Genomic DNA, 24,097 nt, shown 5'->3' on the forward strand with positions numbered 1-24,097 from the left:
GTAGCCTAATAATGGCATATTTTTTTTACTTAGTACGTCATTTTCTTATGCTTGTATCTTGAAATCTATTTAAAGCCAACAACCTGCCCAAACCGTTAAATATATAATTAAAATGGCATGAAATAAACAAATATCGTGTACTGACTGAGCTGTGCAGATAATTATAAATCAAACCATTGCATTCTTATGTGCCATTACATTTTCCTCTGCAGAGAATTAAAAATAAATCAATGTAGATGCTATGTGCCATTATTTATTTTTCCTCTTAACGGCTCCCATCTCAGCAAGCAGCCAGTAGCCGCTGACGGCTCTTGTAGAGACGGTGGATCGCTTTTCTTTTTCCTTTTTCATTTGTTTTGTGGGGAAAAGAAAAAAAAGGAGCACAAGTAAGACTCTTTTTTTTGTATATATATATATACACACACACACACGACATTTTTCCCCCACGAATAACCGTTTTTCTCGGAATTCGTGGTTTTCTTAAATTTCATAAACATCAACTTGGTCTTGTAGTCTGCTGCAAGCAAATCTGCGACGGTGTCACGGTAACGTTAGCTACAGCAGCTAGCTAGGGGCATTTAGCATCGTAAGCTAACCTCATTACAACCTCGAGACAAGTCGGGACAAGACCAGGTCAGTGGCTGGTTCAATCCTACATGTTTTATCGAATATAAAACACTCGTTCGGTTATGTGTTGACGGGCGAAGAACCCCACTATGCCCTACTAAGTCGTCCTTCTAACGGAACACCAAGGTGTTAGCTTAAAATGTGTTTTAGCTGGTCGGGGGTTGCGGCTATCTGCTGGAACGGACCCGTTAGCTTAGCTCGGCTAGCTGGCCAGTCGCCTAACGTACAACAGGCGAAACTCCAGATGTTATGTTTTCTTTCAAATAATGTCAATGCTTCTGTCATTAAAAGCAACTTGCCAGTCTTTAATTGATACTTAACCGTAAGAACGAGCTTTGCGCTTCTGGCAATAAACCTCTTGTTTTCAACGAGTCTTTCGAAGTGTCGCGCGAGCGAAATATATAGTATTTTCAACACGCATCGACGCTGACGGACGTTTAGCCCAAAAATGACGTGTTTTCAACTAAAATGACGTCTTCGACACACCGTTTCCACATGAAATAACGTCATTTATTTTGATAACACGTCCATTATGTCGAGCAGAAAGGCTCGTGTGACGACTGGTGTAATAATCGCAGCGTTTACGTAAGGTAACAGCAGATTATTGCCTGAAAGCCACCTAACGACTCAATAATAACACGATCATATTAATCATATCACACGTATGCGCTCTGTTAAAACCCACCAGCCACACGAGTGTTTATTCGCGCACGTCCACTGTTAATGACAGTGTTGTAACGTTCATGTTATAACTTAAATTAGTCCACTGTTAGCTTGCTGCTATCCATTAACCAGTCGGCCAGTGTGCTCTCTAATGTGGCTGCACAAAGCATCTCGTAACTAGAGACTTCACTCAAAATTGCATTAAGAATTCCTAAGACAATATTTCTGACTTATATACAACACAACTTTAAGTTAAATCTTAAGCAGACAAACGGTTTTGTGCAACTGGTCACCGTACCGGGCCCTTATCCTCTCCGCCATTTTGTTTTGTTCTCTTCATAAAACCCATTTGTGTGTATTGTGGTGTGCTGTTTATGGGCCGGCGCGTCTGTGATTAGTATCTGATTTTAGATGCAAGTTAGTAGCCATGTTGCGCTGTTAAAGCAAAAAATGGCAAGTTTTGCCCTGTATTAGAATATTATGAAACATCGCAGTCCCCCTCTCAACGTGAATGCTGCCAGGGCCCAGCAAAGTTAGCAGCAAGCTATTTACTACTAGCTCTGCCTCATCAGGATTATTTTATGTTGGGTTATTATTTTTTATTCTGCAGGGATTTTGGACAATGTTTCAATGCTCTGAGGGTTGAATGAACAATGAGGATTTGCGGTATCGTTTCCATGTTCGCGATTAACAGTTTATATTATGTGGTGTTCCCCATCCTACTCATCCCTAGCATTGCAAGGCCCTTTTGTGGTGTGTATGTACTGCAGTAGTCATTGCTTGCTAACCTACTAGCAGTCCCGTTAATCCCCGAACAACATGTAGTTGGCCAGCTATCCCACGGCCTAATTTTCTAATCTTGTACTAGTATCGAGATACACTGGCCCTGGGTTGTAAATGTGGGAAACAATTGGTCTCTATCCCTGGTGTGTCTTAAGAGTAGGCCCTATACATTGGAAACATGAACACTGACAGTGTAGTTTAGTGCCCAATAGTACTTCTAAGACCATAGAATCTGGAGCCGTGTTCTTGTTGTGTGGTCAGGGTTTTTACTCTAGTCCTTGATGTTCACTATAGTATGGCACTGTTGTGTGTACTGTGTTGTTGCTATGAGTCCATTCTTGCATCAGCTATCTGTTCTGTAGACGTTGGATAAGCCTGACAAAGCAGTGATGGCATTTCAGTTCTCAAGCTACCTGAACACTCAAATGTAGAATTGTAGGCCCGTGTGACTCTGATCCAGGACACGGTGTCAGTGTGTCAAACAAGACTCTGGGATGTGGCAATCTGCCCATACTAAATTCTAATCCCAGAAGATTTAAGATGGACATCTTATTCTTATGATATCACATTTAATTAATAGATGTAATAATACTATAATAGTAAATGGGACAGGCTAAGTGAATAGGTTAACCCTTGTGTGGTTGGTTAGCCATATCATGTTGGACTGGACAGATGTCAGCCCAGTATCTTTTATTGATGTGCAGTAAAATTGACTCAAGCCAAGCAGTTGCCATGGAGGCAATCCCATCTCAAGGCAATGCATAGAATATCATTTATAATGTGTCACCATGGCAACTATGGTTCTCTGCTTTTTACCTCTTTATCTTCAGTACAGTGATTCATGTGACCAAGTTTTCAGTGTTATACATGGTCTGATATCCTAAGTGCTTATTCACTTCACTTGTACCCTAGAACTACCACTTAGGCCTCCTCCATAATTGCCTGCCCTCAGCAGTGATGTGATGTCAATTTGCAATGCTACAATGTGCATTTTTGTGATAATTGTTTATAGAACTTGTACCTGTCAAGACAGCACCACATTTACTCTCACTTTCCATGGTCATGAGTGGAAATGGTGTCAAATGTCTCTCTCTGTCCCTCTCTCTCTCCCCCACCAGTCTCAGGGCTCACCATACTCAATGAGCGGACAGCGCAATGTCAGAGCGCTCTGGGCAAACTGCAAAGGGGAAGGATGGCAAAGCCAAGTATGCGTCTCTCAACCTGTTTGATACATACAAAGGAAAGAGCCTTGAAGCACAAAAGCCTGTTGGTGAGTACCCTGGGTTTTCATTGTATGCACTATGCAGTGATGTTCATCTATTCTATTGGATTATAGCATATTTATACTTTTATACTTTTCCCTGTTTCTCAAGTCTTCTGTTCTGTTCTCTTGATGGCGTATGGCTAATTGGGTATATTCGATGTATAGTTAGCTACAGCATAAAGAGACAGACTGCTGGATTTCCAGTTAGGCTCAGGATTAAAAGCGGTTGGCTGCACTGCATTGTCTCCATTCACTGTTTGATGCATTAGCTACTGTCCTCCCTAACGGCTCAAGTGCTGATTTCCAAAGCCAGGACTAGATGATGGACCATATTCCTCTACTGAGTTTTTCCAACTTTTTTTATTTACAGTTTTAACGACATGAACCATAGCATGCTTACTATATTCTGGGCAAACATTTGGCAAAATCCCAGATATACAAGCTCACGCTGCGTTACAAGTGTGTAGATTGGTTATTTTAGCTTTTGTATGTACAACAAAGTATATAGGGTGTGTATAAAGTGGTTAAGACGTAACATTGCACTTGGAAGTGCAGAAACAAAACAAACATTTTCCCAGTTGAGCTCTTATTTTGAAAAGCCACATTTCCAGACTTCCGGAAGTGAAAATAACTAGTAAATGAAACGGGTCCCGTGCCATCAAAGAAACGTTGTTTTAACCAAAAATGCCATCTGGGACAAGGAATAAGAGATACAGGCGATTGAAAGAAACTGATAGAATGGATAATTATGGTGCCGACGATCTAAGATGGGCGACCCAGTATTGTGACAACAGCTAGCTACCCGATGCTAACGTAAGTGGCATTATGGCTTGATCGATTGAAAGCGCTATAAAAGCGCAATTGCCATTGATCTACGGCAATGGCGTTAAGCGTAGCATTAAATAATATGCTTTAATTGACCTAGATCTACGGCAATTGCGGTTAATAGGCTGTCGACTCTAGTCAGGTAGCCAGGAGCAGAGAAACAACCCAGTGTTGGCCAGCCTCTGAATGATTCAGCCTGACCTTAGACAGAGGCTCACTTGTGGACGCAGTTTGACTTTAGTGCCGTGTCCCCACTTTATGTTTAATTCAGGAGCTCCCCACCAGATCTAAGCAGCTGTTCCCATTTCTAAAATATAGCCCCACACACACCCACGCAATGATGTGGCTTTTCTCAGCCTCCGGAAACAAATGAGGGATTGATATTCAGCACAGATTCCGTTTTTTGAAGGCTTACAGCTCTGAAACCGGAGAAGGATTTTCTGTGCTACTAATACGTCATCAGCTGGACATAAAATAAGACCCTCTTTCCCCACAGTTTTATTTTTGGGGGGATTTTCTGCCTTTATTTTGATAGTACAGTGTAGAGTGAGAGGAAACGGGGTGAGAGATGGGGAGTGAGACCGCAAAGGTCGTCGGGCTTAGGAGTCGCTGTCAGGCTGCATCAGAGCATACGATGTAGTATGCACCAGGTAAAGTTTTTGTTGCACTATTCGCTAATCGCTACATCTTCAGATCAATTCAACTAGAAAATTAATCACGGACGCTGTACATCCTAGTTGTCCGGCTAAGATGCAGGACAGCGACCATCCCCTGATCCCCTCCCTCCCCTCTGTGCACATCTATGTGGTGTCATATTTCAGTGGTCGCTCTCTAATGGCTAATGGCTTCTTCTTTCTCCCTCCACCACCCCATATCAGTTCCTCCCCGCCATGGCCTGCAGTCTCTTGGTAAAGTTGCCTCCGCGCGGCGCATGCCCCCCCCTGCTAGCCTGCCCAGTCTGAAGGCGGAGAACAAAGGCAACGACCCCAACGTCTCGCTCGTTCCCAAAGACGGCACAGGATGGGCAAGCAAGCCGGAACCAGCAGACCCAAAGAGGTATGTGTTCGCAGAGCCCTTAGCTGTTATCTGGATGATTGTAGATGAACTATTTCTGCACCCCAAAAATATTCTTGAAAGTATACAATTCTTGATTATGGCATATTTTGTATATTGAAATTATTTGTCTTAACTGCCCTGTGCAATTTCGATTTACAAAGTCTAAAAGGCATACGGAAATGTAATTTGTATTCATGTTGCGATGTCCAATGCCAAAATCACAATTAAATCATTAATCGCAATTCTATGTCTGATGATCGTCCAGTAAAATGTCATGATCAATCTTCAGCCCTACCTACACTTTCAGTCTCTAAACGCTCATGTACCTTCTCTCATCCTCAGTACCGATGTATTGTCAGCAGTGCAGCCGGAGTTGCAGCAGCCTGTGGCTTCACAGACTCCTGCAGTGACCCGCCCGAGAACACCACCAGTTCCAGAGGTACCACAGCTCCCAGTGTTTCCATTACATTACAGCAGTCACATACTCGGAAACCTTGTATCTCAATTTTATCTACTTTTAATGTTTTTGTGTAAATGAATGCCCCATTTCATCATAATACAGTGTCACGCAAAATCTTCCAAAAAAGGATGAAAAAAATATTACATTTATGAATATTGACTCAAAGTATTAACGAGCTTGTGAATAATTAACTACACTTGGAATTTTGATTGGAACACAGGTTATTTTGTCCACTTTCTTAGCGTATACATTTTGGACTTAACATTTGCTCAAGGTTTCCACCCGACAGCGGCGATATGTGATGTTCTGTTCTGTCTCTTGTAGGCTCCACCCCCAGCTTCGGTCCAGGCCGCAGGGGCAAGGTCCTGGGCACAGGCCAGTGTTACACATGGAGTACAAGGAGATGGTGCGTCTTGAATCCTTTTCTCTCACATTATAATCTTTGTGCCGGTTCCTTTTCTCCTGTGTTATTCTCTGATGATAACGCCCCTGTATTTCAGGTGGAAAGGTATTAAACCAACCGTCGCCATTCTCTCGAGAGGAATTTCCCACCCTGCAGGCGGCTGGCGACCAGGACAGGTGTGTCAAAGAACAGGCCACTGCAGATCAGTGGTATGGGCCCGGACCAAGCCTCCGCCCCCAGAGTGAGTCACACACATTATGCATCACATCACTGCAGTATCAATTTAGGGAAAAACAATTAAAGACTAAGATGGTCTCTCTGTCTCTCCTGGGTGTCTTCCTCTCAGCTTTTCTACTGTCTCTCCTGCACCGTCTCTCTCACATTGTCCCAGCTTTCCTACTATTTCTTTCTTACTCCATCTCTTTTCCTAGAGAGTTTTCCTACTACACAGTCTTTCAGCTTGTCTGTCATACACTGTCTACATCTGTTATTTGTTTCCATCTTCCTTTAAATGTATGTGCATACCATTATCTTCACATCTCTGATCTCATTCCATTAGAGACCATAAAACACTAACCCGTCCTCTCTTGGTTCTCTCTTCACAGACGTTACAAGCTGGCGGGATGGGGGTGGCCGTGCCATGCCACCCACCATGTCTGGGGAAGGGGTAGCAGAGGGTGGCAATGGAGGGGCTCTGGTGATGGAGGGGGGTGCCGGGGCACCCCCCCACGGGCCACCTAGGAACCCTCCGGCAGGCAGTCCTGCCTTGCCCCTGCCCCAGCCCCCCGTGGGACCTGGGTTCCCCCAGTACCGAGGCATAATGCCTCCCTTTGTAAGTTCTACACTTATTCACATTCCCCTCTGTCTTAGAAACCCAGGTTCAAACAAATAGCCTGAAGTGGCTGACTCTTTATTGTAGAAACAAACACGCATGTGCATCAATCACAGCAATGTGTTTTTTAGGGGAAGCGTGCGGGCACTGATTTCACCAGAACACCGATATCCCATTTCTGCTGTCCCTACAAACTCACAGAAATGTATGCATCTCCGTTATCCCACAGCCAGCGATATGCAGACATTTCATGTTGCACTGGGTATTGTGGGCAAGTTCTTAAATTCTAATCAAGTAATGGCCCATCAAGTAACTGAACAGAAATTTGCCAAGCTTAACAAAACAGACTGGAATGCAACCGTTCTGGAATGCAACCATTGGGTATGATTTGGCTAATAGTTTTCTTAATGTTTCCAGTAAAATGTTTTAATTCCTCCTTTCCTACCCGCTATAATTCTATATTTATCATTTGAGCATCCTTTAGCAGTGTTTGTATCACCTATTTTCATTTTGTCATCATGTTTTGCCACGTAAAAAACCCAGAATTAATCATTTAAATAGAAAACGGGTGTAAGGTTATTCATTCATGTATTCACTAAGTATAGTTATTTCCTCTCAGCAATCAGCTGAAATCTGTGTTGTGTGTTTGGAGCAACTTCGTGAGTTGAAGTGCCATGTTTGGTATAATTTTAAAACACATTCTCGTACTCTCTCTTGCTCTTCTCCACTTCATTTCTTTCCTTCTCTTCCAGATGTATCCTCCCTACCTGCCATTCCCGCCCCCCTATGGCCCCCAGGGGCCCTACAGGTACCCTCCGCCTGGTGAAGGTCCTCCCCCTAGGTATGCTCTCGACAAAATAATGATTTATTCGAAACAACAAGTTTATTGTTTTTCCTATATGATACAAATGGCACGATTAATGTTGCCTTATAGGCTCGACTTTGACAAGCTCTGACTGCAATAGAATTTGTTTTAGCTGGCTAAAGTGTTTTGCGATATTTCTTTTGCATTATTGCAGAGACACAATTAATTTACTCACCTTAATTTATTCAGGGGCTACTAATGCGTACAGATCTCATATAGACATTGCAGAAAGGACAGAAATATCCCATCCAACTCAAATGACTGAACAAAGCCCCTGCTGTTGTCTGCTCCAGGTTTCGTGGCCAGGGGAGTTCTGACGGGAGGCCCCAGGGAGGTCCTCGCGGTGGGGGAGGCGAGGTAGTGAAACGCCCCTCCATTCTGAAACAGGACGACCTGAAGGAACTGGATGAGCTGGATGAGCTGAACCATGATGGAGATGAGGGCTGGGCAGGTCAGAAGACTGACTCACTCATGCACGCACACACTTGCTAGGAAATAGTTTGAATTCTCTCACACATTTTTATGAACAATATGAAAAATTCAGTAATAAGATATTGAACTTATGATTCATGTTAATAATAATAATGATCTTTATTGTCCTGAATATTCACAGGTCTGTTGTAGATTTTAACGATGTAAAAGAAGAATAATTCCATCTCTGTTTAAGTTTTGTATCCAAAAATGAACACAAGGCAGAATACTCTACTTCCCCTGGGCATAACACAGGGGTGTCCAAAACTACATCATCTGACATAATATACCTTCAGACTATAACAAAGGCACATACATATGCATCGTATTTAAACAATTCTATTTAACTATCATCATCAATATATTTATATCAATGTCAATTGTGTGTGCTGTGAACAAAACGTGTAACTCAGCCTTTTTTCAGCCATATGTCACGTCACGTACATTACCAAATGTAACTGGATGAGCAAGGTAAAAAAAAATATATATATACAAGGAGCACGGAACACTGACAAATTATACTCTGGGAAATGCCCAAGGTACAATTCAGGTATGAAGCTGCGGGCCCTATAAAATTAGTATAAAGGAAGTTCGCTGTCATAAACCAGCCTTATGTTCAATGATTTATCCCAGAGACGTTCAGCTAACGTACACCTTCCATATCACATAACTGCACAAGTTCAAACTTAGCCTAGTTATAGCTTAAATGCAATACATTGCATAGCCATTAAGCTATAACCAAGTTAGTGTGAGGTGGTGTAACTGGCTCCAGGTGTGTAAGACTTACTGTTGTTTTGTTACAATAGTCATGATTTTGTATTTATAAAGTAAATGATTCCAACACAAAATTTTGCTCTGTATTGGGGCAAAATTTTTGGATTGAGATGATGCATGATGGTGTACGATGATAAGATCGACCCTCACTTAACACGGGTGTGATTTTCTTTTCTTTGTGATTAGTCTATTGATCAAACTTTGCTTTAATCAAATAATCGATAAGCACTTTCAAATATTGTTTCATACATCAACAGATTGATTAACCACTTGACACATTATTTTATACTTTGTTCCACTACCTTTCACCAATAACGTGGCCAAATTAGGGATTGATAATTCGAATACTATATTAACACGATTAACAGTACAGACAGGGCTCGATATTAACGGTGTCCCGGGGCCTATGAAGTATTTGGGACTATAATTTATCTCATTCGGGCCGGTTTCGGGACTAGAGGAGTTTTTGCACTAAAAATGCGTCGTTACCGCAGTCTCTTCTCTGCATGCATGCGTCAGCTACTTCTCCAAGTCTTGTTGCAATGTTTAGACCTGTGTGAGACTGCTCCATTAACTTGGTCTCTAGTAGTTTTTGAGTGGTGCAACCACTCCCTTTATGTGTGTGGCTGTGTGCGTCTGAGCACGAAAACAGCATGGTTGTTTTTCACCACCTGTGCGCAACCTAAAACACACACAATATACAGTATATATGGGGATTTCGGGTGTGCCAGTACAGTACAGTCTCAACCGTTTCGGACGCAGGGTGGCTCGCCGGAATCGGGGCGGCACCCTGGGTGCGTTCCTGTGGGTCAGTACAGTGACAGTACAGTAGAGGGACCCCCACACGGTAACTCTGTCACTTCTCAACCGTTTCGGACGCGGGGCGGCTCGCCGGAATCGCCCCCCCCCCCCACCCCACCCCCACACGGAGTTGCACCACTCACTTAACACAGGTGTGATTTTAATTTCCCAGTCGCTGCTTATCATGCACTTGTGACTTGTTGTATTGGTCCTGCACTTGTTGACTTCCTTCCTTAACACGAGTGAGGATGGAGGTTGAATCTTCTTCTATTGGTTCTTCTTCTAGTAGTGTTAACAAAGTCAGTCTGGTTTACTGGAGTAGTTCTACAGTCGGTTCAAAGTCTTCTGGTGTTTTCTCTGCCAACAGGGGCTCACGAGGAGATTGATTACTCCGCCAAGTTGAAGTTCAGTGACGATGAAGGAGAGGAAGATGGAGACGAGGAGAGGAGCGAGAGTAAAAACGGCACACGGTATGCTGTAGGGATGCAACAAATGAGCATTCTTTGTTACTGCATTCACGTTCCATTTTCTGTGAATGAGTACTAGTTTCGTTACACGTGATTGTGTCAACTGTTTACTTAACCCAAATAGCTTATTATGCTCTTTCATAAAAATAAATACCCAAAACATTTTGCTCTCTGCAATTATATAAGTTGGTGGCAAATAAACCCCATTGAATCTAAGGTCAATGTAGCAATACATTTATGATTAACATTATTTATTCACACGTAGAGTGCTAGTAAGCTATCATTGTATCGGTGACGTGTTTACAAACAATAAAACAGGATTTCCACAGGTTATTAAAACGTCTGTGGAAAATGTGTGGAAATTTGAACCCTCTGTAAGTAGATTTTACATGCACGGAGAATACATGTCTTCACTGATGAGCTGGTGAGGGATATACTCACGGCACAGTCGTCTGTTGTTTTCTGGCTTTTTCATAGACACGGCTTTGGTCTCTTTAAAGCTCATACATGAAGCCATACTTTATGCTATTAGAAAATGGACGACATGACTGTTTTAACACGAGTCCTATGCTGGTAGATTTTGACTGTGGATGGTAGGTTAGTTTACATATAGTGTACACTACCAGCCATCTTGACAAGTAAATGTAATCTGTTATGTATTTGTGGTTTATTTACATTATATTCAATTTAATATAGTGGTTGTAAAGAGCTTGCCTACGTGGTTTATTTAGTCCAGTCTGCCATGTTGATGATGGCTTTTATTCTTTGCTCCATCAGGGAACCGCAGAGGTCTCAGGACGGCCCCCCTGTGATCTCTCGCACCCGAGCCTCGGACAGTGGAGGGGAGACACGTCGCACCCCTCCCTCTATCGCAGATGATGCCACCCCACCCCCCTCCAGTAAGCCAGGATGGGCCGAGGAGGGAGGCAGTGGCTGGGGGGGGCAGGGTGCACCCTCAAATTACCAGGTAAGGCCGACTGCCAGGCAGGACCCGCTACAAACCAGGTTGTGCATGTTATGAAGCAACGGGTGTATCGAAATGCGTAGCACGCTGTGGTGGAGCTTGGTTAACTGTGTGTGTACCTGCCTGTACACAGGGGCGCAGGCCGGGACTAGGTGGTCCGCGGGAGCAGTCCTCCCCCCCACCTGGGCCGCTGCTCGGACAGGGGCCCTACTCATTTTACCGACAGGTAGATATCTGAGGATAGGGCCTCATAGTGGAACACATTCACTTTGCATAGACATCCCATAGTCATCTTTAGATTGTTTCTTCCATCTATTATTATTCTAAGTTTTGAGTCATGTCATCATCATTGTCATCTAATTTGTACATTGTCGCACAACCCTTTTTACCTGACAAAAGGTGCATTTTCATTGTGCGACAAATTATAAATGATTAAGCCTGTGAGTGTTGCTACAGATGCAATTAACTTAAAAGAAATGCCAAGGCAGACCATGCTGGCAAAATTTGCTTAGAGTGCCATGTACTCAATGGTCAAGGATACGTTTTTCATCAACATTGGCCGTGATTGGTTGTCTGGTGTGACTGCGCATTGTGTGTGTGCCTAAAGATGCCAGAAAACACTGCCGTATAAGAGGCCAAGTGTTTATTTGCAGGTGGTGTGTTTTAAGTATTGTATCTCAGTGTGATCGCCCGTAACAATAAATCATCATTGTTGCGTCTACAGCTTATTTCCCTCCTCTCTGATGTTGACTCCTTCTCGTCTCCTCAGGACCGGCCCCATAACCAGTCCTCTCTGGGCCCTGGGAAGACGGGATCATCCCAGCCTGCACCAGGCGGCCACACACCCCCGCCACCTCCTCCCCCCCAGGCCGGTCTGTTGGCCCCTCCTCCAGGTCCTCAGGGCCAGGAGGATGAGGACGAGACTTGGCGTCAACGCCGGAAGCAGTCATCCACTGAGATCTCTGCTGCCGTGGAGCGAGCTCGCCGACGCCGCGAAGAGGAGGAGAAAAGGATGGAGGAGGAGAGGAGAGCCGCCTGCGCTGAGAAGCTGAAGAGGTTGGATGAGAAGGCGCAGCAGCAGCAGGGAGCAAGTGGAGCCAGCAGCAGCAGCAAACCTCCCAGTCTGGATGAGACGTCCACAGTCGCTACCGCCGGAAGCCCCAGCCCCTCGCTGTCTGCCTCAGCATCGTCCCCCAACATCAGCCAGCCCCCCTCCCCCTGTGTGGACCCTGAAGAACCCCCGCTGCTCACTGTTCAGCAGGGGCCAGGGCCTGTGGTTGGTGACCGACAGAGGGCCAGCAGCAACAGCAGCTATGATTCCAATGCAGGTGAGTTATCTGTCTATCCTGGCTAACAGATGCTGATCACAAGACCCAGATTGTTTACACCAGGGGCCCATACCTCATGAAATCAAATGGAATATTTGGATCTACTGTTGACCCTCATGTAAGACCTCCACCTAGAAGAGAAATCTCTGTAACTGTCTGTCTGGGTCTGAAGTTTCCTGCAACAAGGTTTAACATGTTCTATGAATCCAGTAATATGAATACCTAATTTCTGTGTTTTCTATCCCATGTCCAGAGGTCCAGCAGTGTCCTCAGCCTCAAGGGCCCCAACCACAGCAGCCACCTCCAGAGGCTCCTCTCCCCGATGAGAGCAAGGAAGAGCCGCTAGCCAATGCTCACCTCCGCTCTGGAGGAGGTGCGGGTAGTGTGGACCCGGTGAAGGTGGAAAATATTGGAGGAGGAGCTGGTCGTCAAGGCAGTGGTCCTCCAGGTCAGGGATACTCCAAGTATCAGAAGTCTCTTCCTCCACGCTTTCAGAGACAGCAGCAGGTAAGGATCCAGTTAATCCTGATATCCTAAAAAAAAACAAGAGGCACTCGGGCAGAGGTGAACTAAGTACTTGTCCACCATCAGCAAGTCTAGGGGTTTGAATCCACTATGGTGCATCTGGCTTGTTGAGCATATATCTACACTAAAAACACATGGCCTTGTTCAGGTTAGGGAGGAGGATCTTTGTCGCTGCGGCGGCTGCGCTAGCGAATCTTACAGCTGAACGGGAGGAGGTGGTGGTGGTTATGTCCTGATGGGGGATTCTCACTGGCAGGTGACCCAGTAGAGTACAACAGTGGTGGATTGGAGGATTAATTGGCATAATACATTGTGATAAATGGGTATGAATTAGTAATTACTGACTACTCAAAAAAAGAGAGAAAGATATCAGTATGGTTATTGTTCAAACAAAACAAAAGTGAATGCAGGTCGGTAACAAACGAGTGACAGTTTATGAATTACCGGTACTAAACGCTGCTGTTCAGAGCTTTACAATGTATTATAAAGCTTTACAAACCAACCAAATCTTATGTCATCTTCCCTGAACAAAATAGCAGCAGCTCTGGTTAAATAAATAAAATCAATGACTTAAAATAGTTACTGCTGCATTGCAGTTTTGATGTTGCCTGTATGAGAGTATCAACTCATAGGTAACTCCTTCTCCCTGTGGTCCATGAAAGGAATGCTGTTACAGCAAGTCTACTCTCACTGCAGCAAAGCTGCTGTTCTAAACCCTGTACTGCTTAAAGGACGGGGAGAAGAGCATAGAGCTGCACAACCTTTACCCTGCACTCACACTGGCAGTGACTCTGATGCTGGGTTTTGTCAAATTGCTATCGCAGAGTCATTTGCAGCCAGCTTTTGGGCATTGCTAATGTAGATGAATGAAGAAGTGGGCTGAAAATAACAATGGCAACTCTAAAAATCTGTTTGTGTAAGAAATACGTATTTTCTGTATTTTAAAATACAAAAAAAGGATTTAAAATACATGTATTTCAAATACATGCCCATCTCTGGCCACAGGTTCGGTTTTGGTACAGAAAATAAATAAATAAATAGCAATAAATGTTTTTAGTTTTAGTTCTTCTTTATTATTATTATTATATTTTCCCCCTATCCAGGCAGACGCACTCCAGTATTTTCTGCCTTTTCATTAGTTTCAAGGAAAATAAATCTTAGGTCGCCATATACTGTGCCTTTCAATATTATACTCAAGGGGAAAAAATCACCCTATACACACGTGCAGCGGCTTGGAAGAGAAGGGAGGGGGCCAGGGGGAAGTGTGCGCAGAGAAAAAAGTAAACACAAGTTTAGTTTACAATTATAGATCCACATTTAATCTCTGCATAACAATGATTTAAGGATATACGTCTATATAGACGGAAAATACTTTTAATGAGCTCCTGCTGCGAGCACAACAACGTCCGGTAGGCTAATCAATATGAACATGTATTAATCCGATGGTGTCGCCTGACGAATATAGACGATCTACAGGCTCCCAATGTGTATTGATGCTTGTGGATCAACTGTTGCCAAACGACACCTGGTGGATTCACTCGCTGGTCGAAGGGAACTCTGCAGTGATGCTTTTTTTCCCTCTCAAAACCGAAGAATTTCGGTCCGTAAATGCGCATTGAACCGTACCCTATCCTACTTGCAGTGTATCAATATTGATGAGTGATATTGAAATTATGACCGATATCTGATCACGATTATTTCCAGGGTCATATCGGCCAATGTGACATTATTTCTCATTGCTGAATTTTGTTTTGTTTTGCTGGTGAAGTAGATGGCAAGCCCCTTCCCACTAACAGCTACCGCTCTTAAAGAGAGAGGGACACTGAGACAGGCAGACTGGCTGCTCTGCGAGTACAAAGCCATTGACGGGCACACTATTTTTTAGTCATAACTATCGGTGAAAATAATCTGGATTACAAAAAAAATAATAGTTTGATACTGATATGGCATTTTTATGGCCGATTTCGATATGCTACCGATTATATCGTGCATCTCTAATATTGATTCATTTCGCATTTACCACACGTTTCAGGGAGTCCTCGCTGTCAAATGTAATTTTGTTTACTGTAATGTGCTTGTGTTCTGAATTAGTTACTTTTAACAGTAACTCGTTACAGGATTACCGTCATTAAAACGTATTGCATCAAAAGTAACTTGTTCTCCTTGCATCAATAAATGCAAAAGTAGTGTGAAAACTTCCATGTCCTTACTAAAGGATAACCTCTCTCAATCTCTCTCATGTAAACAAGACCAGCCGTGGTGACCTTATTGACCTATTGAATTGATTATGCAATCACCACAGACTGCAAGGTGTCAGTCAGGGTCACCAATTTCCATGTAAGACCCGTGACCGTGCGTGCACAGGGACATATCAGTCTTAAATGTAACTAAGTAAGGCCATCATTACTCGTTAGGTTACCCCCAAAAAGTAGTCCGAAGCCAGCAGTTTACAGTAACGTCCTTACTTGTAATGCTGTTATCACTGATGATTTAGTTAGTTAAGTAATTCATTTGGGAGGAATGCTTTAATAATAGTGATATCAAAAAGTATAAAACATTGGGGAGGGTTAGTGCAGGTATGTTTGTGCACAAGACATTTGGCCCTGATCGGTCGAGCAGTTTGTGAGCATGGCTCCATAGGCAGACACTCGGCTAGACTCCTGTAGAGCCATAAAAATGCTGAACTGAGTTTTTGTTGTTGTGTTCAGGAGCAGCTGTTGAAACAACAGCAGCAGTGGCAACAGCAGCAGCAGCAACAGCAACAACAACAACAACACAGCCAGGCATCACAAAGCCAGCTGCCTCCTCAGCCACAACAAGCCCCACAAGGTCCCTCCCCGGGTTCTACGCCCCAGCCTGGACCAGGGCCTAAGCAGGGTGGACCGCTCTACCAGCCCGGTAACATGGGGCGGCCACCGCCCCTGCCGATGAACTTTGACCCTCGCTGGATGATGATGCCCTACATGGACCCCCGCATGATGCAAGGCCGCCCTCCACCCATGGACTACTACCAAGCTGGCATGCACCCCTCTGGTGAGTGGATGACACAGTGAGGTGTTCTGCTGGCATGCACCCCTCTGGTGAGTGGATGACACAGTGAGGTGTTCTGCTGGCATGCACCCCTCTGGTGAGTGGATGACACAGTGAGGTGTTCTGCTGGCATGCACCCCTCTGGTGAGTGGATGACACAGTGAGTTGTTCTGTTGGCATGCACCCCTCTGGTGAGTGGATGACACAGTGAGGTGTTCTGTTGGCATGCACCCCTCTGGTGAGTGGATGACACAGTGAGGTGTTCTGCTGGCATGCACCCCTCTGGTGAGTGGATGACACAGTGAGGTGTTCTGTTGGCATGCACCCCTCTGGTGAGTGGATGACACAGTGAGGTGTTCTGCTGGCATGCACCCCTCTGGTGAGTGGATGACACAGTGAGGTGTTCTGTTGGCATGCACCCCTCTGGTGAGTGGATGACACAGTGAGGTGTTCTGCTGGCATGCACCCCTCTGGTGAGTGGATGACACAGTGAGGTGTTCTGCTGGCATGCACCCCTCTGGTGAGTGGATGACACAGTGAGGTGGCACAAAGCAGAGCATGGTGCTGTAAAAGTAACAAACGTAAGAAATCGTTAAAGGGACTCTTCACCCCTTTTGAAACCAGATCTTATTTTAATGATGTTTGGCAGACAAGACACCCTTTCCTGGGGGTTCTTACGTGGGTTATGTGTGTTTTTAGATATTTTTGTATTTCAAAGTGTCCATGATATGGACACTGGTCTCACTTCCTTCCTGGACTACAATTCCCATAATGCGTTGGTGCACTGCTCCTCCTTGTTGATGGGGTAAGTGAGCCCAGTGGGGGTTACTGAATGGTTCACCGCAAATACATGTACTGTTGAAACCCTGATATAAAGATGTGTGTGTTGTGTTCATGTCAGTGATGCAAATGGCATCCTTAGTCTCACTAAATTGAGAAAGGACGCAATCATGTCACACTCGGGGCGTCCTGGACTCCTGGGATGCAATACTGTACTCTAACGTTGAAGTAAAACTCATAAAATGTCCCTGGGACCCATCTAAAAGACCACCCCCGGGTCCCGGGTACATTGAAAACCTATTTACATCACTGCAATGCTAAATATTATTCCATCCTTCTGGTTTAGGGCTTATGGGCCGTGAGCGGTCGGATTCAGGGGGCTCTGGGTCTGACCCGTTTGATCGACAGCAGCATCCAGGACACCCCCATCGTGGGACACCTCCCATGGACCCAAAGCTGGCCTGGGGGCCGGAAGTCTTTCCTGGTGGCGGAGAAGGCCGGGGGCTGACCTCCCCTCTCAGACAGAAGCAGGTTCTGGAGGAAGAGGAAGTGTCCAAAGGACCCAGGTAGGTAGACAAAAGGAGACTGAAGATGTTATCAATGTTTTGTTTATATTTTAATTCCTTGATCACACCCCCTGTATCCCATTTTAAATCTCCCTAATTGCGAACGCAGTGATTGCGAATGCAGTGAGCACTTACTATGAGACCTAGCAGATCATGTCTGTCTGTCTGTGTGTGTGTCCGTGTGTCCCCCCTTTGTGCCCATATATGGAGCTGAGTGATGTGTCTGTCTGTCCCGCTTTTGTGCCCATATATGGAGCTGAGTGATTTGTGTCACCATGACTCAGCCATAACCATATTAGGAGTCCCCAAAGCAGCTATACGTCCAAAACCCAAATATGTACGAGCTGCGTTCGCTTCCCGCGTTTGCGCGTCTTACTGGTGACTAGGCATTCCTCTGGTCTTGACCATTTAATGTCTGTATTGTCCTACAGGAGTGACACACCTCCACACCGCATGCGAGAGGGTGGACTGGGGCCCATCCAGCAGCCCAGCCCCACCTCTGTCTCCTCCAACCAGACCCCACCGCCAGTGGGAGCCCAGGTGGGGAGTCAGGGGGGCAGCCACCCCACCCATCACTACATGGGCGGCCGGGGAGGCAACTACAGTAACTTCCCCCCTGACCAGGGGTCCAGGATGCAGCAGCAAAGGGGTGGTGAGAGGAGCTTCAGCCACCAGGACGAGGGTCCGGCACGCTCCCAGCAAGGCCAGATCTGGGGCACCCCACACCCCCACTACGATCGCAACGGCCGGGCGGACCTCTCCCCAATGGAGAGTAGCTCTCATCTCCATCACTCCCACCACGGCCACCACCCACACCAGTCCCATTTCCCTGTCCACCAACACAAGCCTGACGGCAGCCGTGAGCGGGTGGGCGAGGCACCCATCAAGAAGGGTGACCCCTCTCCTCCACTCCATCAGCCCTCCCTGTCTTCATCCTGCTCCTCCTCATCCTCCTCCTCCTCTGCCAGGGAGGATGTAAGTAACAAAGCTGCCTTGCACCACCTCCCCACTCAGCGGGAGGTTGAAACTGGACCAGGGCACAGTGCTTCTGGAACCAGTGCTACCAGTAATACCAGTGGTGCCAGCAGCCACGTGAAGCCGGAAAAAACACCTTACACTCCCCACACCTCCCTGAACGCCGGCCCGCCTCCCTCCCAGCACAGTGGTCATTCTCAGCAACATCCCCACCCTAAAGTCAACCAGAGGGGTGGGCGGGAACACAAGACGGAGACACAGTGGGGCCCCCGGCCTGGCAGCAACACAGCAGGCGCTTCCTCTCATGGCAGGAGGGCCAATAATGCGGGAGCAGGGGGGAACAACTCCAGAGGAGGGGATGACTCATCCAATACCCCCCACGACCATAAACCCTCCAACCAATCAGGAGGCGGTAATGCCAGCAAGAGGGCAGGTCCCATTAAGAAGCCCGTGCTGAAGGAGATGAAGAGAGAAGGGGGTGAAGGTGAGGGTGGAGAGAAGGCGAATGCAGGTCCTGGGAAAGATAAAGAACAAGATGTCAGCCAGCCCTCCTCAGCCAAGCAGGACACCTCTGGCTCTCAGAATGCTTCAGTTCCCACTGGTAAAGAGGAGCCTTCGCAGACGAGCAAATCCAGGTCTGGAGGGAAGGAGCGGTCTTCAGGAGGAGGAGGGTCAGGCTCTGGCAGAGGGCACAAAGATGCTGACAACACCACCTCCTCAGGGTTCTCTGGTCCATCGTCCAGGAAAGAGAGAGAGCGCTCCTTTGAGACAGGCGGCAGCTCTTCGTACCACGGCGTCTCGTCTAGAGGCAGCAGAGCCAACCGTGGTCGAGGCGGGGAGTTCTACGGCCGTGGGCGTGGGTTCCGAGGCACCTACACGGCCAGCACCGGTCCAGCGAGCAGTGGTCGAGGCCGGGTGAGTGGCAGGAGCAGCAGAGACTACCGTGCCTCCACAGCCGGAGGATTCCACCAGGAGTTCAAGGGGGAAGGAGGCCGGCATGGCCATGACCGCTCTCAACACAACCCAGCCCGAGCCAGAAACCGCAGTGAAACACGCAGTGAAGGCTCAGAGTATGAGGAGATCCCAAAGAGGAGGAGGCAGAGGGGCTCTGAGACAGGCAGTGACAGTGGAGGCAGTGACCTTGGCCAATCGGACAAGGAAGACGGCAGGAAACCCAATGCCAAGAACGGCTCAGATAACGTTACTCCCGCCGGAGGCCCTGCCTCATCTGCTCCACCCAGAGGTTCCCACGCCAGAGTGTTCACTCCCAGGGGCGTGCCCTCCAGGAGGGGTCGAGGTGGAGCCAGCAGTGGAGGGACCATCTACAGGAGCAGTGGCAGCACAGGGGGCCTGGCTGGAGGACACAGGACTGGCCCCGGATCAGCCTCGCATGCTTGGTCTGCCAAATCCTCATCCTCAGTCCGAAAACAGCAGACCTCAGGTCAGTCATCCAGCCCCAAAGACGCGGGTCGCAGTGGGAATGGTGGCGGGGAGAAGAAGGACAAGTCAGCTGACGGCAGTCAAGCCCAGAGTCAGGGGGCAAACCCCACTCAGTCCACTCCAACCTCTGCACCCCCCACAACCCAGGGCTCCTCTGAGAACGGAGGTGTAGCGACCCAGCATTCTTCAACCAACTCAACGTCAAACCCCCTCCCAGTGTCTGGCGGCCGTGGGTTCCCCCCCGCCGGGTTCGAGCGCCCTCCGAGACGCCGCCGCCACGGACGATCCCAACACCAGCAGGACAAACCGCCTCGCTTCCGTCGGCTTAAGGAGAGGGAGAACGCCGCTCGCGTCAACGGAGGAGGAGTTGGGGTCATTGGGGGAGGAAGGCCCTCCTCTCCCTCACTGAACTCGGTTCAGGATGGTGATGGAGCGCCTCCAACAGGCCACACCCCAAACACAAACCACAACGCCACTCTGACCAACAACAGCAGCAGCAGCGGTGGGGGAGGTGGGGGGCATCTGGGCAACACCAACAGCCACCACCACCACCACTACAACCAAGGCAACACAGGGCAAAGCCACCAGCAGCACCACCACAACCATGGGGCCAAGTCCCCCGACTTCTCCAACCAGAATTCAGACCAGGCCAACGAGGAGTGGGAGACTGCCTCCGAGAGCAGCGACTTCACAGAGTTCAGAGAGAAGTCGTTCTCCCATCATCACCACCACCACCACCACCCTATGGGGAGAGGAGGCGGAGGTGGAACTGGAGGAGGAGGTGTTGTAGACCGAGACATGACAGGAAAGGAGTCGGCAAACAAGAGGAGTTTCTCCAGCCAGCGGCCGGGGATGGATCGACAGAACCGCAGGGTCAACGTTGGAGGAGGAGGAGGAGGAGGAGGCGGTGGTGGAGGAGGAGGAGGAGGAGGAGGAGGTGGTGGTGGTGGTGGAGGAAGAGGTCCTCGAGGCCCACCGGGAGGGGCTGGGGCCTCTGCCGGTAATGGAGGAGGAAGCCGTGGAGAAAGGCGGGGCAACTGGCCCTCCCCTAAAAATAGGAAGTGATTAAAGATTTCTAAACATTTCAGACAAACCCCACCCCTACCTTTTACATGTTTAGTCCTCCATCATTCTTTTGTCTCTTATCTGTTGTCATCCCTTAACATAATTAGCACATTGTACAATGAGTGCAGACAGTGTACACATACACTTTAGTCCCTAACCCCCCACCGGACCCCTTGTCTCCATCAATCTGCTGTCTACCGTCCGTTACTGAAAATTCTCCATCTGCTCCCCTTTCAGTTGCCCCACCCCACATCCTGCAAGATTGTCACTCCTGTTGGATTCAACAGGCATGTGTTTCTGTTGAGGACGCACACATAGTTTTTGACTGAAGACATTCACACACACAAAAGTTATCCACACATGCATATACAAGCACAATATATGACATCTCCATTATACAGTGATGTGGATGCAGTGCAACATGAAACAACATGGGATGAATTGGCAAAACATTGGAGACGGCTGATTTTTATATTTATGTACCTGTGTATATTTCTGCCACGCTTTGGGCTGGGCGGGATTCAGTAGTGCAGTTCTGCATCTCCTTCCTTCCCCAAGGGGACGGAGAATGCATGTTCTTTTAACGAGAACAATTGTACCATAAGATGTTTTTCTCTTGTGTTTTTTTTTTTTTGCCTCATGTGTCAGTTCTGTTTCAGCCTCCCTCCCTCATGAGAAAAAAATAGGGGTGTGTATTATTTTCTTCCTTCTTCTGCAAAGCAGGTCATTAAAATACCTTTTTATACAATTTACCACCTTCTTTGAGTTTTTGATCTCCTTTTTAAAAGTACATCTTTGATTACTGTGATAACAGACCCATTGAAGTACTACTGCTCACCCCCACTTAAGTTGATTTGTCTGGAATATCAATGTTTTTGCTGCTCATACAGATAGTGTTTTTCTTTTAATTATTATTATTATTATATATAATTTTGTTGATGACCTGCTCTAGTAGTCATTGTTCTAAGTTGCTTTTTCCTTTAGAGGAAGTAAAGGCCCACCCTGCCTTTCCCAAGAATGATTTCTCTCCTATTCTATTAACGGAGCTTTGTTTGCCCTAAAAGGCTGAATTGATGGCTTTATTTTAACAACCAATTTTTCCTCAGTGACCTCTCTTCCCCAATAAGGAAACTTTCAAAGATACTTTCAAGCCATGGGGACATTGGGGAGACCTACTTATTAGGAGACAAAAAATAGAGTTCAGTGAATAGCTGGGTCATAATTGAAGTAAAGATGAATGTTTGACTATCCTATTTACTTTTCATAACATGGTTTATGCTTCAATAGATAATTGAGTACACTAACAAGCACTCCTTGTACTATAACAGATTCCATGGTTGGTGTTTTTCTCTTTTTTTTTAAAATAAATAATTTTAAGGATATCTTATGAGTAAAGTTACACAGTGCAGCAGGATCGGTACTCTGTCTGGGCCCAGAGTGCTGAGGTCGGCCGTCTTGAGTATTGTACTACTATTATATTATATATCACACCCTGCTGTCCTGTGTGCAGGGATGCACTCTGTGCTCAGGTGGAGACTCCTTTCACTTAGAGGAACAAGCAAGAAGCTCCATGTGTTGAAGTATTTTAAAAATGTACGTGTTCACGAATGTCCGTTTTCAATCCACGGCGGCGATCACGCACACTAACTACAGAACTGAATTCAGGACTACGCTCAAGTCTGAAGTGGTGGCAAGAGTGCCTGAGCTCACCCACGACTATTCACCACACTGTCTCCGAGTCCTGACACGTCGTTTCCAGCGACTTATGTCCTCTTGAACGTTACCAGGGAATAATTTGAATTGGTGCAGGCTTTCACTTCGTAAATGTGATGCTCCACAGCAAGTCACAATGGCACGCAGGCTTGGGAGGGGAAAAGGTCACCATGGACAGCATCCAAGCTGAACTAAAGTATCATTCTAGGCATAATTTATACATTGTCGCACAACCTTTTTTGGCAAGCATCATTCGATTAAAAAAATATGTATTTGTTTTTGGCTTCACTTGGGATAAGTCTGTGGAGAGAGAGTGAGACATGCAAAACAAGACCTAGTCTTCACGCTCAACAGGAGCACACGGACACCTACCGACTGAGGCACCCAAATATGTATTTTCATCCCTAATGTAATTTTGTATTTTTTTGTCAAAAAGGGTTGTGCAATTAAGTATACGTTAAACTTTATACACATCTGCATCATCTCTGTCACTGCTGTAAGTTGGGGTTGTTTGTTTACTGATGGCAGTTTTAGGATTGGGTCTGGAATGTTGTGAGTAGGGCATTTGACTATGTGCATTATGTGTGTGTATGTGTGCGTGTGTATTCTCTGGCATCTGTATAATTACTTGCCGAGGGGATAGGAGGGCAGCGTGACTGGCAGACTCTGCCTCGTTTGCTCATACTTGGTTTTAACCAATATTACAATTCTGCAGTTTTCCTTTATATACCGTACATTCACGTATATACATTCATATGTGTGTATGTTTATCCATATGAAGAACATGCAGTGGAAAACTGTTAAGCAGGGTTTTTTCCCCCCTTTGTTGGTGTTATTTTAACATACAACCGTCTGTTTTATTTTACACTTTGACTTATAAGCATGAACACATCCATGGGTGCAGCTTGCCTTGCCTGTTATATATTGGTAGCAGTACACTTAACACTGGCTCCAAGAGTCCTCCATCCCTCAACTCCTAATGTCAATGTGCGCATATTGTATGTACCCATGTTAAAAGAAAAAAAAAGTAGTGTATTCCTGAAATACTCAAAGATTGTACTATATTTCCAGCATTACTGAGGTACCTGGAGTGGTTCAAGCTAGCATTTATGGTTTGTTATTGGAACCGTAATATACACACATGTACGTATGTATATTGGTATGTATCTAAGTTTTGTCTACCCCAACTTACATTCCCACCAACAAATGTTGCCATTTTTTAAGTTCAAGGGAGCAATGTACAAGCAGAGAACTGTCTTATTATAATAAAAAATTATACAGAGAAAAAAAAAGTTAAATAAACTTCCTTTGTTTAAATGGAAAATCTCTAGTGTTTAATTGTCTGTTATTTTACTTTATTGTCTTACAATATATAGAATATATTTGAACATCTAGCACTTGCATAAAGTTTTAATTACAA

At 46.0% G+C, this 24,097-nt stretch overlaps 2 protein-coding genes across 3 annotated transcripts in view; both read left to right on the forward strand.

Annotated features, from left to right (window-relative positions):
- The window catches only part of LOC308332298 (uncharacterized protein), a 60,334-nt gene that overhangs the window by 6,421 nt on the left and 29,816 nt on the right, over positions 1-24,097 (forward strand). The window lies entirely within an intron of this gene.
- Positions 299-24,003, forward strand: prrc2a (proline-rich coiled-coil 2A). 2 transcript variants are annotated; one of them, XM_080788116.1, is made up of 16 exons: positions 299-386; positions 3,192-3,343; positions 5,041-5,218; positions 5,561-5,657; positions 6,003-6,084; positions 6,179-6,322; positions 6,687-6,913; positions 7,666-7,754; positions 8,072-8,229; positions 10,192-10,294; positions 11,069-11,258; positions 12,025-12,583; positions 12,837-13,090; positions 15,817-16,141; positions 17,265-17,484; positions 17,916-24,003. In XM_080788116.1, the coding sequence occupies exons 2-16, from the start codon at positions 3,229-3,231 to the stop codon at positions 20,962-20,964; spliced, it is 5,790 nt and encodes a 1,929-aa protein (XP_080644242.1). In that variant the 5' UTR covers positions 299-386; positions 3,192-3,228; the 3' UTR covers positions 20,965-24,003. The 2 variants fall into 2 exon arrangements, with proteins under 2 accessions (XP_080644242.1, XP_080644243.1); XM_080788117.1 differs by lacking the exon at positions 299-386 and adding an exon at positions 450-633.

Source organism: Protomyctophum bolini (assembly GCF_963924005.1).
Source record: "Protomyctophum bolini genome assembly, chromosome: 17".
In the NCBI taxonomy this organism is placed as follows: Eukaryota; Metazoa; Chordata; class Actinopteri; order Myctophiformes; family Myctophidae; genus Protomyctophum; species Protomyctophum bolini.

What these genes read in the sequence shown, in the direction of transcription:
- prrc2a (XM_080788116.1), top strand. Translation starts at nt 3,229, where the DNA reads ATGTCAGAGCGCTCTGGGCAAACTGCAAAGGGGAAGGATGGCAAAGCC. An exon ending in TGGAGATGAGGGCTGGGCAG is followed by an intron (nt 8,230 to 10,191) that starts GTCAGAAGACTG and finishes CTCTGCCAACAG; the next exon opens with GGGCTCACGAGGAGATTGAT. An exon ending in GAAGTGTCCAAAGGACCCAG is followed by an intron (nt 17,485 to 17,915) that starts GTAGGTAGACAA and finishes ATTGTCCTACAG; the next exon opens with GAGTGACACACCTCCACACC.